This window comes from Platichthys flesus, chromosome 9 (assembly GCF_949316205.1).
Source record: "Platichthys flesus chromosome 9, fPlaFle2.1, whole genome shotgun sequence".
Classification (NCBI taxonomy): domain Eukaryota; kingdom Metazoa; phylum Chordata; class Actinopteri; order Pleuronectiformes; family Pleuronectidae; genus Platichthys; species Platichthys flesus.
In genome coordinates, this window is record NC_084953.1 from 820,487 (window position 1) to 837,832 (window position 17,346).

General features: G+C 46.5%; 1 protein-coding gene across 4 annotated transcripts in view; it reads left to right on the forward strand.

The window, feature by feature from the left end:
• pde4dip (phosphodiesterase 4D interacting protein) overlaps positions 1-17,346 on the forward strand; it is a 64,740-nt gene that overhangs the window by 4,809 nt on the left and 42,585 nt on the right. For all 4 annotated transcript variants that reach the window (XM_062394851.1, XM_062394850.1, XM_062394848.1 and 1 more), the window contains exons 2-3: positions 1,943-1,995; positions 3,705-3,772. In XM_062394851.1, the coding sequence (XP_062250835.1) occupies positions 1,992-1,995; positions 3,705-3,772 (72 nt within the window). In that variant the 5' untranslated portion in view covers positions 1,943-1,991. The remainder of the gene's footprint in view (positions 1-1,942; positions 1,996-3,704; positions 3,773-17,346) is intronic.

Genomic DNA, 17,346 nt, shown 5'->3' on the forward strand with positions numbered 1-17,346 from the left:
TTCCTCTTTAACTTATTGTGGAAAAGAACCTTTGAGTCAGAGTTACATCAGAAGCCTGGACTCCTGCATGAGACGCAGCGATTGGCTAACGGACATTTTAACCTCTTCATGCCTGTCAGACACAACTGAGGGAAAAACAACAACAACCTCATGACGAATGTAGTTTAAACATAGTTTCTTAAACTTAAGGTAGTCAACAGTTTTAGTACCGTGTATTTAAAGTTAGTGAGCGTCTTTTAGCTATAAAAGTAAAATTTTCACCAAATATCTTGAATTTCTTGTTTTACTTGTAAAGTTTCAGCCATTTTGAAACAGTTCCTGTGTTTTAACACCAGTCTCAGTAACATGAAGCCTGGACAGGAGAATATTAACACAGTCAAATATAACCGCACATGAAGATTTCATGTTAACTTTAAACATTTTTGTTAACAATCTTTTATGAGTTAGTGTTTAAATATCCACAATAATCATGAAGTTTGTGTTGTGACCAACGTCTCACATCCTGATGGAGGTTTGGAACAATGTGTTTCTGTGGATCAGTGAAATCCGATGTGGACCAGGTCCATTTAACCTGGAGACCCTTAACGCTCCTGGAGGTCCGAATCTCAGGTCCAGGTTTGAGACTGAAGCGTTTGTTGTTGAGCTCAGTTTGTTGTTGAGCTCAGTTTGGCTTCAGATGACGAGTGGCGGCACATGAGAAGCACACATGTTCTGCTGGTCAGGTGGTCTCTGTTCCTGCAGCAGCTGAAGAGATGTTTCTTGCTGAGTCGTCTCCTCGTCCTCCAGCGTCCTTCACACCGTCACCTCCTGCTGTAGCCCCCCCCCCCCCCCCCCCCCGCTCCACCAGCTGCCGTCAGCCGGCCACAGAGTCTCTGCCCTCACAGCAGGTGGTCGGCACCTGAAGTGAGAAGACTCTGGAATTGGGCTCATCTCATTGTCACCCGGATGTGAAGAGGCCTCGTCTGCCTGATCCACAGGTTGAGGAACGAGGTCTTCACAGCTCGGATCCTCTTGATTCTTCATGAGCGACTCGGGGGACGTGCTAACGGCTCGTTTCCCTCTGACGCTGAAAATAACTGCTTCACTCCACAGGAGCTAAGAAAAGCGTTTCTCTAGTGTTTGATCAACTGAAGAGATCATTTCACTGTGACGCTTCACTGCAGGAGTTGAACACGGCCACACATTGTGTACTGCAGTAAAAGTACAGATACGTGTGTTTAAAACAACTCAAGTAAAAGTACAAGTTCAACCACTTTGCTCAAGTAAAAGTATACAAGTTAAGACTGAAATGTACTGAAAGTATAAAAGTATAAAAGTAAAGAGGTTATTTATTGCAGATCAAACTGAGACTCTACTTGTTGTGTTGGATGAAAAGTTTTCTTCATTTAAATTATGTAGAAAGTTTTATTCTTTTAACGTATATAAAAAAGAAAAGGAATCGCTCCATGTTGAAAATAGAAATAACGTATAATTCCCCTCAAATGCATTAAAGTGACGAGGTTAGAAAGTTCAGACATTTGTGTTCAAATGAAAAACTTTATGCTTTAATAAGTATAGATACCTGAATAATCTAGTAATGCAGTACTGGTACTCAGTGGCCCCCCCCCTCTGCCTCACTGTGCTGGATTCCTCAGTGCTGCTGAGTGATGGCTGTGTGACCTGAAGCATGCGCTGCTGACTCAGTTTCCAGCAGCAGGGTGTGAGTGTCCCTGTTGTCTCTGACATGTCCGTGGGAATCTTCTGCCTCCGCCTCACTCTGGACGCTCTGACCCTCTTGGAGAACTAGGCTTGTTACTGTCAGAGCTGGTGAAGCAGGTTCGATTCCCCGGACGTGTTGACCGTAAACCTGGAGGAGCAGGGATCCACGTGGAGCTGCTGAGGAGCAGGCGTGGGTCAGTGTCCGGTCTGTGGACGGAGGACTGACGGCTGTCTGTTGTTTCAGGCACAGCGGGGAAGAGAGACGGGCCAGGCCGAGGAGCATCAGACCAGTGATGGGTGAGTGTTGACTAACTGGTTTCACTGAGGGTCAATGGGACGTTTGTGTTATTTTCCACGAACCTGCATCATAAACACTTTGTGTATTTTTACCACAAGCTCCTGTGTTGACTAATGAGCTGTTTGCAGCCATGACTCTGAGTGTGTTGGTCACACCCCCCACCACAGTGTGTGTGTGTGTTCTTATACTGGTGTCTTTGTGAAGACCTCACAAACCTCCACTGTGAGAAGTTAAGTCATTTTGAAAAGTGTATATATTCAAATAAGTATAGAAATAATCTCTGAATTTGTCTTGAGTTTAAAAAAGAGAACAAAATTGTTGGTTTTAGTTTTTACAGAGGAAATGAATGAAATCCATTCAAATACTAAGAAATGAATGTTTAATTTTTAAAGATAATGTTCTGGATCTCATGTGTGTTGAGCATTCTCAGTGTTTTCACTTTGAACCTGAAGGAGAAACAATCTGTCCAGAAACTTCCAACTTTACAGAATCTCCATCAGAACATCAAGTTCACAACAAGATTTGATTTTTGTTCTTAAAAATGTGAAACTAAAATCAGGTGAAGGTTGTAAAGTTGCAGGATTTTCCTTTAACGTTTATTCTTCCCTCAAACTGAACCTGAGTCCTGATGTTGAACCTGGATCTGGATTCAGAAACATTCTGATATTCACAGACTAGAGAATTAAATCAGATTCGATCAGAGGGTCCTGACGAGTGCAGCCATACAACACGTGTTTGTGTATACGTGTGTGGTTGTGTAGCGGTGGCAGCGCGTCTCTCCTCTCGGTGTTGTGTAATATTTCGAGCCCCCCCCCCCGATCCAGAGGAGCTCTCTCCCTTCAGTTAACAGAGCAGCTTTTTAATACGTTTTAATGTGTTGCAATTTTAAACAACCGTCTGAATTCTGCCAAAGCGCCCCCCCCCCCCCAACCCCCTCTCTGCCGTGGGCCGATTGCCCCCCCCCCCCCCCCCCCCCGCTCTTACAGGAATTCAAATGGAGCTACAGATCCCTCCTGTGTGGAGGGTTCTGGGAAGTCTCCTGCTCTCCTGAGAGGAGCAGCTTGGCTCGGAGACGTCCTGAGCTGTGGACGTGTCTCAGCTGGAGACAGGGTGTGGACACGGCTCATTGACATCCAGGGTTAATACGGTTCTAATGAGACGAGGCCGATCACAGCCACTCAGGAACACGCCAGCTATTTTAAACACTGACGTTCATCTCAGTTTCTGGTTCTCTGATGACGCTCTGGTTCCTCCAGTGAAAACAAACCTCACATGAGGTTCCTCTCTCTGGGTTCAGGCCCCGGGTTCTTCTGAGCTTCTTCTCCTGCTGGAACTGGTTCTGAAACAAAACCACATCCACTAGACTTCTGTTCCAAACTAAAACCATCTCTGTCCACACAAGTGTTCACACTCACCCACCTGGAAACACAAGTCACGTGAGCGCTCACATACAGTGCACACGCGTGTGCAGGTGTAAACAGATTCCAGGACAGTTTGAGATTATATAGAGCTATAGCCTATATTTATTAACACATATAGTATCTTGAACCCCTGAGCCTGGTTTCCAGAATACAGATGTTCTGAAGGTGCCTGAGACAGGTTGCTGGTTTCCCTCCGGTCGTAAACTGGTCGCTGTGGTTTTCTTCTGCTCTTCTTCTCTTCTCCTCCCAGTTTAACGTTTGATTCTTTCTTCTTCGTGTCTGTGCAGATTTCTCGTGTGAGGCGGGGGGGAAAGGTCCGGCCGTCCAGATGCACAGCCTCAGGGAGTTCGAGCAGGTAAGACCCCGATGGAGTCAGACAGCAGCCTGCTGGTGAACTGGTGCTGCTGGTGAACTTGTGCTGCTGGTGAACTGGTGCTGCTGGTGAACTGGTGCCGCTGGTGAACTGGTGCCGCTGGTGAACTGGTGCTGCTGGTGAACTGGTGCCGCTGGTGAACTGGTCCTGCTGGTGAACTGGTGCTGCTGGTGAACTGGTGCTGCTGGTGAACTGGTGCCGCTCGGTGCTGTGTCTCCGATGTGTCCGGGCTCGTCTCTGCGTTAGTAATGTCTTCTGTATGAAGGCGTGTTTGAGAAGAGGAGGTGGAAACAGAAACTTCATGAGTCAGAGCACCTCCTCGTCTCCTCGTCTCCTTGTCTCCTCCTCAGCCTCTGACCTTAAAGAGGAATCGGTTTGACACCTGAACTGTTTCACTGGACACATTTCTCAGGTTATTTGTCATAATTTAACCATGAAGCTGTTTTTCTGACTCTGGACGACTCGTTGTGTTTTTCTCAGTTTGGACAAACACACACAATGACAACATGTGAAGCTGTAACACACATTGACATGTGAGTGAATGAAGGAGGCCGACACATGGACACATGTTTGTGATGTGTCTGGTCGAGCAATCGTTTTTCACGAGTCTCTGATTCAGAGCCAGAGTGATGGATTCTGGGAGATTTGTCAGGTGCATTGTGGGTCTGACAGAGCTCCTGCTGTAACTGTTTCTCTGTGACGATGAGGTCGGATCCTCCTGCTCAGCTAAACTCTCTCCTCCAGCTTTTAGTAGTTTTCATTTGCTCTAATCGCTGAATATTCAAGAATCTTCTGTGATCATGTGGTTTCTCTTCATCACGTCTTCATCACGTCTTCATCACGTCTTCATCACGTCTTCATCATGCAGGAGACAAGCTCTACTTTCATGGAGACTTTGAACTGGGAGCTAGTTTCAGGTTCATGTGGAAACCTGCTGCTGATGTGAATGAACCTGACCAGTTTGGAACCAGCACATTTTAATAACCAGATGTTTGTGTAGAAAGTTAAACGTGAAGGATCTTCAAACACAAAGATTCATTTTTACTTTCTAATTAAATTCTGCAATTAAGTTTAAGTTGGTGAATCATAGTTATGAAGCTTTAAAATGAAGTTGTAGTTACAATAGTTTCCTGTGAAGTAGAGACAGACACACAGACACACACACACACACACACACAGACAAACAGACAGACACACAGTCAGACAAACGGACAAACAGACAAACAGACACACAGACAGACACACAGACAGACACACAGACAGACACACACACACAGAGAGATGAACTCTGGTTGTTTCAGGACACTTCACCTCCTTCCTGAAGTTTCCCTCTGAGTAGATGAGTCACAGCTCTGAGGAAACCTCAGTGTGTGTGTCACGTCTCTGAAGTTGTGTGTTTGAATCTGAGTCGACACGTTGCAGACCAGTTGTTTGTTTTAATTTATCTTCATCATCTTTTAGATCATTTTCTACAAATCAGGTTCATTTTAAATTGATAAATTCTCAAACATTTCTGCAGGAACATTTTCCACCTTTGATAAAAACCCTGATGTTCTTGGATGAGAACTATTACATCTAAATTATTTTAGATTCTGTATTTATTCTTATTTCCTCTGTGTCTATTTGGTACATGTTCCCTTCGTGCTGCTCTTTAGTTCTGATGAGTAGAACCTCCTCCACAGAGGATCAGTGAAGTTACATCTCAGCCATGGACACCATCACGTTAGGACTCTGTGGAGACAGTTTGTCTGTGCTGAATCCGTCTGTTACTGTCAGTGGTGTCATGTTCTTGTTTTCAGTCAAACTCGGCGTCTCTGCACACGAGTGGAAAGTGTTTGAAAACCAAATGAAAGTTTTGTTGCCTAAACATCAGCAACTGTGACTTTAACCTTGTGAAGGTAAAAGTGCTCCTGACAACAAGATGTGTGTTGTTGAATGTGTGTTGTTGAATGTGTGTTGTTGAATGTGTGTTGTTGAATGTGTGTTGTTGAATGTGTGTTGTTGAATGATTGTTGTTGAATGTGTGTTGTTGAATGTGTGTTGTTGAATGATTGTTGTTGAATGTGTGTTGTTGAATGATTGTTGTGTAATGTGTGGTCCCCCCCCGTGCTCTCCTCTCTCAGTCGATATCAGGTGATGTGTGTTGGCACCAGATTCTGATTCCATCTCTCTGTTTTACTGAATTACTTCATCTTTCCTCTCTGGACTCTGGACTCTTTGTGTTGAGACTCACAAGCCTGATGCTTTGGACCCATGTGAACGTCACAACATCAACAATCACACTCTCATGCTTTGGACACACAACACACGTCTTCACCAGCTGACTCCGCCTCCTCCCTCGTGTGAACATGATGTTATTGGCTCGTGCATTAGAAGTTGAGCTGCAGTGGAAACCTCGTGTTCCTGGACGCCTTCAAGCTTCTGGCTGGTCGTGATGCCTCAGTTCTATTGAACCTGTGTTCAGTGTGAATCCGTCTGCCTTTTTCCAATCCGGTGAAAAGAGTTTTTTAACGACGATAAAACAAACATGGTTATCACCGTAATGGATTCTGGACGGACGTCTTCAGAAACCGAGAAAACTGGCGAGAAAGTAAATGAAGCTCAGTAACGAGGGCGAGACTCTGGAGCTCAGCTCGTGATTTGTCTGATTTCCATCAGCAGGCTGGAATATTTACAGCTCAGACTCTCCCAGTATAACCAACGGAAACAACTGATTTTCAGTGTGGAGCAGAGACATAACAGTCAGGCCCTTGTCTGAAGAGTTTCCACTTTCTGACGGAGCAGATTAGAGTTTGTTGACCTTTTTTTTTGCCACTGTAGTTTTACATTAAGCTTTTCTGACAGTGGCAGCATTTGTTGGTCCTCTCATCTTAATTGAACAGTCTGGCATATTGAATCCAGGTTGTGTGTGTGTGTCTGTGTGTGTGTGTGTGTCCTCTCCTCACATTTGCGTCGGTTTAAAGAATCAATCTTCCCACCGGCTGGTTGGAAGAAACACGGCGCTGCCAGAGCGGCGTTTGTAGCTGTCAAACATGCACGCTCTGGAGTCCTGAGGTTTCCAAGAGAAAAAAGAGAAATGGCCCAATCAAAATGCCCCGCTCACAAATGGCCTTTATTAGTCCGCAGCAGAAATTGAAAGCACATGGCTGCGTATAAATGTGAATTCAAACCGACCACAGAGACACTTAGATTGATAGAAGAGAGGGGGAGGATTGCCTTCAATTTGAGCCATTAAAACCTCAGGACAAATTAGGGTTGTTAATCTGTTATTCTGCCCTCGGTCTCAGCGTTCACGTCTAGAAAGCCACATCTGCCATGAAAGGTCTGTCAGAGCAGGATTAGCCTCAGCAGAGTGGCAGTAATGGAGCGTGTTGTACGGAGGCCGAGGCTCAGACTGAGGCGGTGAGGCTGAGGCTGACGGCAGGAACCGAACCGAGCTGCGACTGAAAGGGAACAACTCCTCCTGCTCCCTCCATCTCCTCCTCCTCGCTTCTCGTGCTCTCCTAGTTTCTGTTGTTGCATTTGAAAATAGGTCAGAATACTGTGTGTGTGTGTGAGTGTTGGCTCTGACTCACTGCTTTGTGCCTCTCCGGCGCCGCTGGTGTTGCAGCAGCAGAGACGTTGGAGAGAACGACAGACGCTGAACAGATGATACAGAATATTTGATGCTCTGTCATTTCACACGATGCTGAGAAACCTTCCTGAGCTCAGCTTGTGTCACTTTGTGTTTCTTCAGCAGCAGCTGATCTGGGCGCAGGAGGTTTGCTCATTAGATTGTGAATAAAGATGGATGAACGCTGACCTGGAGTCAGTGGCTGAGCTGCAGAGACGCTGCAGTGGAGCTATAATAATCATAATAATTACAATAATTAGAAACCTTATTTGCACAACACTATTTATGGTTAAAATGCAACACAGAGAGCTGGACATATAAACTCAAATAACCACAATAATAATAATGAATAAAATAATAGATTACTATTTTAAACCAAACTGAATAAACATCAAAGAGATAAGATCGACCTGAAATGACAGAAACATCTTTACAAACATTTATTGAAGATCTACTGTGATTCTTTAGTTTGGTCCATGTCCCGTCTGCTAACCTGGAGGAGGAGCTTGTCATCCATCTTTATTTACAAACATCTGATCATCCTCCAGCTGCAAATGACCAAATCAAGTCGTTACCTGGTTGTCCCACAATGCATTGCACTGTGACTCACGTTTTATTACCTTGAGATGAAGAGAATAATATTCATATCACACATCCTGAGTTGTTGAGTTCATATTAACACAAATATAAACATATCTTCATCAGAGGAAAACCACAGATTTACAAAAGGCTTCTGGAAATAATGAAACGTTAAATGAAACGACTGAACGGCTCGATGAGAGGAAGAGAACAGGAAGTATCACCTTCTCAGGAAACGACTTCCTCAAACAAGAGAAACTGAAGACTCACACAACATGCAGAGTTCAGATCTCCTCTCAGAATAGATATGGATCTGAGCCCCGACTGAGCCACACTGTAAAACACCGTCTGGAAACCCTCCGGAGGGTTTTTATCTCTTAAAGATCAAAATGAAATCATGTTTCTTTACTAATAAATAATGTGACCTGGAGAAGGGTCTTAAAGAAGTAGATGTTGGAACTCATCAGGACTTGTTGGGTCCTGGTGTCGTACCCAGAAGCTGCAGAGTATTTTTATCCGGTGTGTTTTGCAGTGTGTCGGGCGGATGAGGGTTCAGGGAGCGCTGACATCACAGGAGTCAGTTTTCACCACAGCAGCACTCAGACAGTCTGCAGATCAATACTCTGCAGCTCGGATGTCAGCTCAGCACATCGCACACAGACACACAAGTGCACACAATCCTGTGTCATTCAGAACAACACAATTCAGCACAGCGACAACCTGAACAGTGTTATCAAATCGATTATTGTGTTGTCTAAAGGCTGCTGGACGTGTTCCCATGAAACTCAGTGGAAGGATGGGATTCAGTCTGTGATGGGACGAGATGTTGGGTTCCTTGGTTTTCAGACGTGAGAGCTGCAGCTCCACGAGTTCCTCATCAAGTCACAGAAGAACTTCTATTTGTTATATTTCTGTTGATTCCTCAGAGATTCACTCATGGATCTAGAAGAAACATCTTCAGAGGACTGACGAGTTTGAAGGAGTTTGATCCTTCAGATGTTTGTTCTGTTAAATAATCTAAAGTCAAACTTCTGGTATTTAAAGAGACGCAGCCTGACGCCTGGAGCTGAAGTCAGGGAAGGATTCTGCCTCTGGGTCCTAAAACCTGTTCATCTGGAGAAGCAGCCAAGTATTTAAAACCTTTTCTAAAAGGTTTTAAAGTTTTGTCCACAATCGTCTTTCTTTACACACAAACATGAGCAGACGAGTGTTACTGTGACTGGTGTTGATTCTTCACTGCACCACACTAGCGCCACCATCTGGACAGTGGTAGACATGCTCGTCCCAGCCCGACTTGGTTAATTGGTCCCAGGCCTGTACAGTAAATCCCAGCTGCTCTCCGGCGGGTCAGAGACGACACGTTGACTTGATCAGGGCGTCAGTCATGGATGATAATTGTTCAGTTAGAGTGAACAGTAATCTGCCCCCCCGACACTCTGAACGTCTCACTCGGTTCCTCGAAGGTGTCCAGGAGGAACACGGAGGTTTCACGGATTCCTCTCTCCCACACACTGAGTCTGACTTCTACACGTGTGGGATGTTTGTATGTGCGTGTCTGTTATTCACAGGAACATACGTGTGTGTGTGTGTTACAGTGTTTTTGTGTATCATATTTCCTCGTCCTCACAACCTGCACATCATGTGGAAACAGTTACAAACCCAAAGGAGAAAAAACAGTATTTTCATGAATCGGTGGTGCAGTTAGTGGCAGGACGGATCCTGCAATTACCCTGACAGTGAAGTCAGCTTTTAATACCGGGTCAGAGAGGCCGAGGAACCACAGTGTGTGCGTCCACTGGATGTGCCCGACACACAGACACACACAGGACTGAAGCTGCTTGTTCAGAAACATGTGAATCAACACAGGAACAATAATGTTTCATCAGCTCCGAGATCCAAAGAAACACAACCGCAGAAAACACTCACACCCAAGTGATTAAAAACTGTGCAGGAAGAAATGAACTCTGATAAAACAGCTCAAATGAGAATCAAAATAATAATAATTATAGTTTTTTATATGGAATTTATTATTTTCAGCAGAACAAAGAAGAAGGTTTTTTAAGGTGAGAAGAAGGAGATGTGAAAAACACTGGTGACAATTAAATATTCATTCATTCATTATCTATACTGTTTATTAATATAAGGACATTTATCCATTGATCATTTCATGCACGAAGTCATGTGACTGTAAAATGCTAGAAACAAAGAGTAACTGAGGAGGAGAAGAGAAGAGTAGAGAAGAGACATGTGAGTGAAAGAAATAAATAAGTTAATATGAATAAATAAAGATTTTCTCAAATTCCTTAAATCTTAATTTCAGTTTATCCTATGAAAACTGTGTTCACTGGTCCATGAACCAGGGAACCCCCCTGTGTCCTGAGCCTCAGGTGGTTCAGTCCAGAGTCTCTCCTGACCCACCTGCAGTGAACATGTGACACACACGTATGACGTAGATCTGATGAGAGTTCATTCTCTCATCATCTGCATCTTCTGTAACTCAGCCACCAGCTCTACTTCCTGTTTACACCACACGACCCGTGCATGTGACCGGTCATGTGACGTGTGTGTTCAGGTGTGTGGGCGTGGCCAGGGATTAGAACCGATGCTCTCGGGGACGAAGGTGGAGTCAGTCAGAAACAGACGTAGAAGTGAGGAGGAAGAATCGAACCTGAATGAGGCCTAATGCAGAAATCTGTGTTTGTGAGTCCAAGAGGAAGTCACATGTTAGAGTTCCTCCTCTGCTCCTTCTCAGTTCCTCCTCAGCTCCTCCTCAACTCCTCCTCAGCTCCTCCTCAGCTCCTCCTCTGCTCCTTCTCAGCTACTCCTCTGCTCCTCCTCTGCTCCTTCTCAGCTCCTCCTCAGCTCCTCCTCTGCTCCTCCTCAGCTCCTCCTCAGCTCCTCCTCTGCTCCTCCTCTGCCCCTCCTCAGCTCCTCCTCAGTTCCTCCTCTGCTCCTCCTCTGCTCCTCCTCTGCTCCTTCTCAGCTACTCCTCTGCTCCTCCTCTGCTCCTTCTCAGCTCCTCCTCAGCTCCTCCTCAGCTCCTCCTCTGCTCCTCCTCAGCTCGTCCTCAGCTTCTCCTCTGCTTCTCCTCTGCTCCTCCTCTGCTCCTCCTCTGCTCCTCCTCTGCTCCTCCTCAGTTCCTCCTCTGCTCCTTCTCAGTTCCTCCTCAGCTCCTCCTCAACTCCTCCTCAGCTCCTCCTCAGCTCCTCCTCTGCTCCTCCTCAGCTCCTCCTCTGCTCCTCCTCTGCTCCTCCTCAGCTCCTCCTCTGCTCCTCCTCAGCTCCTCCTCTGCTCCTCCTCAGCTCGTCCTCAGCTCCTCCTCTGTTTCTCCTCTGCTCCTCCTCAGCTTCTCCTCAGTTCCTCCTCAGCTCCTCCTCTGCTCCTCCTCAGCTCCTCCTCAGCTCCTCCTCTGCTCCTCCTCAGCTCCTCCTCTGCTCCTCCTCTGCTCCTCCTCAGCTCCTCCTCTGCTCCTCCTCAGCTCCTCCTCTGCTCCTCCTCAGCTTCTCCTCTGCTCCTCCCCTGCTCCTCCTCTGCTCCTCCTCTGTTCCTCCTCTGCTCCTCCTCAGCTTCTCCTCAGTTCCTCCTCAGCTCCTCCTCTGCTCCTCCTCAGCTCCTCCTCTGCTCCTCCTCTACTTCTCCTCAGCTTCTCCTCTGCTCCTCCTCAGCTGGTCCTCAGCTCGTCCTCAGCTCCTCCTCTGTTCCTCCTCTGCTCCTCCTCAGCTTCTCCTCAGTTCCTCCTCAGCTCCTCCTCTGCTCCTCCGAACTGTCAAAGATCTGCCGACGAACTTCTCTTTTCATTAGACAAGGAAATTAAATATAGATTCTCACAAGTGTTTCATGTTTGTGTGTTTCATGTTTGTGTGTTTCCCATCAGCTGGTTGTTGTACTTTATTACTGATGGATGGATAGACACACACACAAACTGGTTTTAGTTTTATAGAGTCTCTTTCTCTGTGGGTAATAAAAACCATCTCTGCTCTCCTCCTCCTCCTCCTCCTCCTCCTCCTCCTCCTCCTCCTCCTCCCTCTGTCTCTCTCTCACTGATACCTTCTGCAGATTCTCACTTTGTCTCTTTCCCATCCTCCTCTTTTCTTCTTCTTCTTCTTCTTCTTCTTTGAATCTCTCTATCTTCCTCTCTGTGCTGGGTGAACGTTGTGAAAGACATGTGCACAGCAGACCCTCGTCTTCTCCCTCCCTCCTCACATACCAGAGGAAACTCACCAACTTGCCAGAGAAGAGAGTTGGAACGGGTCTGAACTTGTCCATGTGTCATCATTTACTCCAGCGTTCCTGGGATCATTAGCTTGGGGTGTGGACACGCAGGGCTGGTCTGCTGATCTGGGGACAGGTGCGTTCTGGTGAAATCCTCAAACTCGTGATTGAAGGAGAATTGAAACAGAATAATTGTGAGCAGAAGGGAAAATGAAGACCAGGATCAGAGAGAGAGAGAAACTCCTCAGCCACTTGTTCTGCAGTTTGACGTCTTCTTGTCTCCTCGTCTCTTTCTTCCCTTGGTTAGATGAATGTCCGTCCCTCTCGTCTCATCTCTCTGAGCTGAAGCCTCTTCTTCTCTCACGTGGTCCTTCTGACAGGTTCTCACACGTGGTTCAGATTTCAGTAGCTGTGTTTTCTGCCCCGGTGACTCGTGTTGTGTTGAATCATAAAAACCTCAGTGAGTCACACGCTCACAACACACACTGTAAATAAAGACAACGTCTCCCCGTCCTGCCTCCATCAGTCCAAACAGCTCGGATACAGACCCCCTGTGGTGCAGGTGGTGGAGGAGCCACGGAGTCGAGGTCCTGCAGGAACATGGAGGACGGTCATCAGGTCCTTTAGAAGCTTCTGAACTCAGTGACCTGAAGTGTTTCAGCTGTAAGAAGATCTGATTGATTTCTCTAACTCCTGGACAATGTTAGTTTTCTCCTATTAAATAAGCTTTAGCTTGGAGTTGGATTTTCTCTCCACGGTGGTTCTCATTCCCTAACTCCTTCCCTAACTCCTTCCCTAACTCCTCACAGCTTCCTCTTCTCATCTGTCCTTGACTTGTGACGTAGTCCATCTGGTCAAACAGTGGTTACATAGGAAATTAAATAATTGGACAACTACAGTGATCAGCTGTTTGTTGGAAATTAAAACTCACATTTGTATCCTAAAGTGTAAACATCGGATATTTGATGATATAAGAACTGACGTTGTGACAGTTGAGACTCGCTCCTGATTGGTCGACACCGGGCTCCACCCCCCATCACCTCTCACAGACTATGGCAGCGTTTGTATCCAGGATGTTTTGGCTGGATTTCGTTCCTTCTCGTCTTTGTTTACAGTCACTGGTGTGTGTCCATGCAGCGTATTCTCTTTACCAGTTACACACATTTACACTTTCCACATGTGCACTTCTTACACTAAACTCCGTCTGTCGGTGCAGTTGATGTGCTGCCCCCTGCTGTTGGCTGACAGACCCACAGCCTGGTTCTGGAAGGTTCTGTGGAGCGTTTTCAAATCCACTTCTTTTCGTCTCTGACACAGAAATCACCTCAAGTGGGTGAAATGGCTGAAATCCCCTGGAAGCCTCCAGTGAAGCTGAAGCACGTTAGGATCAATGACTCTTTGTGTCGAAACCCAAACCTAGTTTAGTTTTCAGAGCATGTTTCTCATTTCTAGAATGTGGACCAGGGCCCTGGGTTCAAATTGATTTATTTTACTACTCTGTTCTTAAAAGAATTGGATCAAACATCATTTGCTGCTCAGAGTCTTTTTCACAGTTCTCTGGATTCTGACCAAGACCTCTGAGGGTGAGCTCCCAACATGAAGACATGTTCAGGTCCAGGTCTTTCAATAAATGAGGTAAAGTAATGAATGGATGAAACCAGAGTCTGGAGCCTAAAGTCTTTCTCTCCTGAAACACTGGAGCTGTCTCCTCAACTTCACGTCCCTCATCCTGACGTGTTTGGACTGAATGTGGGAAGATGTTCTGTTGGTTTGGACGACGCATGTTTGTCTTTTCTAAATAATACAATTTAAACCAGTTCAGGCAGTTTCAGGTTCCTGAGACCAAACAAACGTGTTGTAGTAAAACAGTGGATCGAGGGGGGGGGGAGCAGTTGACCTGCTGGATATCGTTGGTTTCTGCGGGGCACAGACGATTGGCAGCGAACTAACAAACCCAGTAGACTGAGTGTAGCCTGGCTCGGATCAGACCGGCCCGGCCTGCGCCAGCCCGCGTTGAGTAATGCTGTTAGTAAATACCAGGCCAATTACAGCTAACGAGGGCCTAATTGGAACCAGATGAACATTTATTGAATTTGTCGGTGAAAGGTAGAGTGGAGATGTCTAATGAAGTGCAGCCGCAGCACCGGGGCCAGGCGGTGAGGGGGGGGGGGGGGGGGGGGGATAATTCACCTGGCAGTGCCACCGTGTTTCCCCACGTCTGTGGTTTTATCCTCATTACATCTGCACTATGTTTACTGAGGAGAAGAAGAGGAGGTCCGAAGGGGAGAAGGTTCCATCATTTAGAGTTTGATTCCAGAGCAGAAGACGAGTGAGGCGTGAACTCTGAGGCTGAGGAACCTTCTGGAATAAGAGCAGTGATGTAGATTATGTGTTTCCTCTTCATCTTGTCAGAAATATGTTGTTAGTTGTGTATTAATACATGTTAAAGTACTTGTAGGGCTTCTATGTGGTGTTATTATGTAAATATTACACACAAACTGGTTCCTGACTGGTTCCTGACTGGTTCCTGACTGGGCCCCTCTGGAAGCTCGTGTTGATGCTGCAGCTCTTCTGACTCCTGCAGAACATTTCCTGACTCACTTCCTCGTGGTTCAAACATTATATCATCGGAGGTGAAGACGGCAGCTTCTTCTTCTTCTGTTTAATCTTGTCTCAGCTTCCTGTGATTGGTCCAAAGTCCAAACCCTGTGTTTCACTCTGGAACAGAACCAGGTTCAGTTGGATCTGGGCTCAGAACTCCTCCTCTGGTCCGACTCGATTTGGGGAATTATTTCCACGACAACTTACTGAATAACGAAAGTGTCACTGCTGCACATGTTGTGTTCTGCCCCCTAGTGGCCAAACAATCCACTCATGGAGCTTTAAAGAACATTTCAAATACATAAACATGTGAGCATCTGAAAGTCGGATGTAAGGAATCCTCTTTCAGAAGTGAGTCCTGTGAGGTTGTCCCTCGTCCATGAGACGAGGACACAGTGAGGTCACCCCCCCCCCCCACCACAGAGCTGCATCTGAACCAGACTTGGCTTTAATTGGCTCGATCTCTGAAACGAGGTTGACGTGACCTCTGCCCTGATTCATTCTGACATCCCACCCCCTCTTTCTTTCTCTCTCCATCCTCCTCTTCCTCCAGCCTCCATCACGTCATCCATCCCCCTCCTTTTAACCCCATTTTCCCTCCTCCCCCCCACCTCTTTGACTCATTACACAGTCACTTCTCATCCTGCCAACTGATGGTTCAGTGCAGCGAGGGCCTCGGGCCCCGCGCTCCGTCCCTTTGATTCCTGTCCATGGACAACAGAAAGGAGGGCACACATCCAGTGTGTAGGGGGCACACACACATACACACAGACACACACACACACACTACTTGTATGAGTCCATCCATGCACACATCTGTACAGTTGATGTTCAGTCATGTGGATGCTGACACGTTCTCTGCATGTGTGTGTGTGTGTGTGTGTGTGTATGTGTGTGTGTATGTGTGTGTGTGTGTGTGTGTGTGTGTGTGTGTGTGTGTTAGTGTGTCAGGTCAAGCCCTAACACTCTTCAGGAATCAATAAAGGAGAATCTCCAGCAGCTCTCATCAGCAGCCACATGTTTCTGACGTAACAAGGAATTTCATAATCGTTCTCACGAAAGCAAACGTTTTTTAGATTCTTTGTATTTTGCAATATTTTCTGCAACTTAAACAGTTTCTTAATGTGACATTTATTTTAGTGAATCTTTTTTACTGGAAAATGATTCCGCAGCTTCACTTTCTTCAGAGACGGAGGATTTTATAATCGTGTTCACTTCCTGTGTCTCTGTAACGTCGCCACCTGTGGGACAAACAGAGAAATGCAGGCGCGAGTGAAATGACACGAGATCCAGTGACACTGATTAAACTCAGAATTATAAAGCACAGGAAATGAATCATCGACATGGGTCTGCTGTCATTACACTGGGGACTGTGTAGGTGTGTTTGCTGTGCACATACACACACGAACACAAACACAAACAAACACACACACACACACACACACACACACACACACACACAAACACACACTAAGGCCGTCACAGTCCAGCTCTTGCTCTGTTTGTCATCTGGGCTTCATTCACAAACTGTGTTTCTGCCGGCAGCGTTTCCTCTGCTTTCTATTTGAGGAAGAAACTCAAATTAACTAAAGAAAAGACGCACTTATTCATTTCTGTTTGTTTTCAGATGTCTCTCTCTCTCCCTCTCCCTCTCCCTCTCTCTCTCTCTCTCTCTCTCTCTCTCCCTCTCCTTCTCCCTCTCTCCCTCTCTCCCTCTCTCTCTCTCTCTCTCTCTCTCTCTCTCTCTCTCTCTCTCCTTCTCCCTCTCTCCCTCTCTCCCTCTCGTACAGTAGAATGAACCAAGCCAGAGACTCGGGGGGGATTGGGTTACTCTCCTCCTCCCAGAGACAGAAGTGGCCTGTATGGGAGGGTCGGCCATGACAGTTGGCAGTCGGTGGGTTCGGGGGGGAATTCGATACCATAATTTAGATGTGCAGTAAACAGCCTGAAATGAGACGCAGACCTTCTCCTGCTCGGAAACACGACTGTGGGAAAACGGAGCGTTTGGCCGCCGACGCTCGGTTCGACCATAACAAGGAACCCAAGCTCTCGTGAAGAGATGTAACATGTTGATCATTGCTTACACAAACTGATGGAAAGTATTTGCGGCCCCCCCCCCCCCCCCCCCGTGTGCACGGAGGGAGCAGGTACTGGGCTCGGTTCCGGAGACGGTTCAGTAATGAATCCACATTCTGCTGAGGTCTAACACGCATGTTGATCCGAGGTTGAAATGTTGATAATCAACTGTTCAGATGTGCACGGCCACTTTTACATGCAGCTCTTCTACATTAGAGTGTGCGTGTGTGTGTGTGTGTGTGTGTGTGTGTGTGTGTGTGTTGACATCTCCTGATTAGATCTGGCATCAGAGGTTTGTGGCAGATCAGCTCTGCAGGATGGTTTCCTGTCAGATCTTCACACATCAAGAGTTTCCAGTCTGAGCGCCAGCACCTGAAAGTGTGTGTGTGTGTGTGTCGCCCTACGATGCATTACCACCTCCAGCCACTAGGTCGTCTCAGGAGTGTGGAACGAGTGTCCTCAGATAGGGCCAATC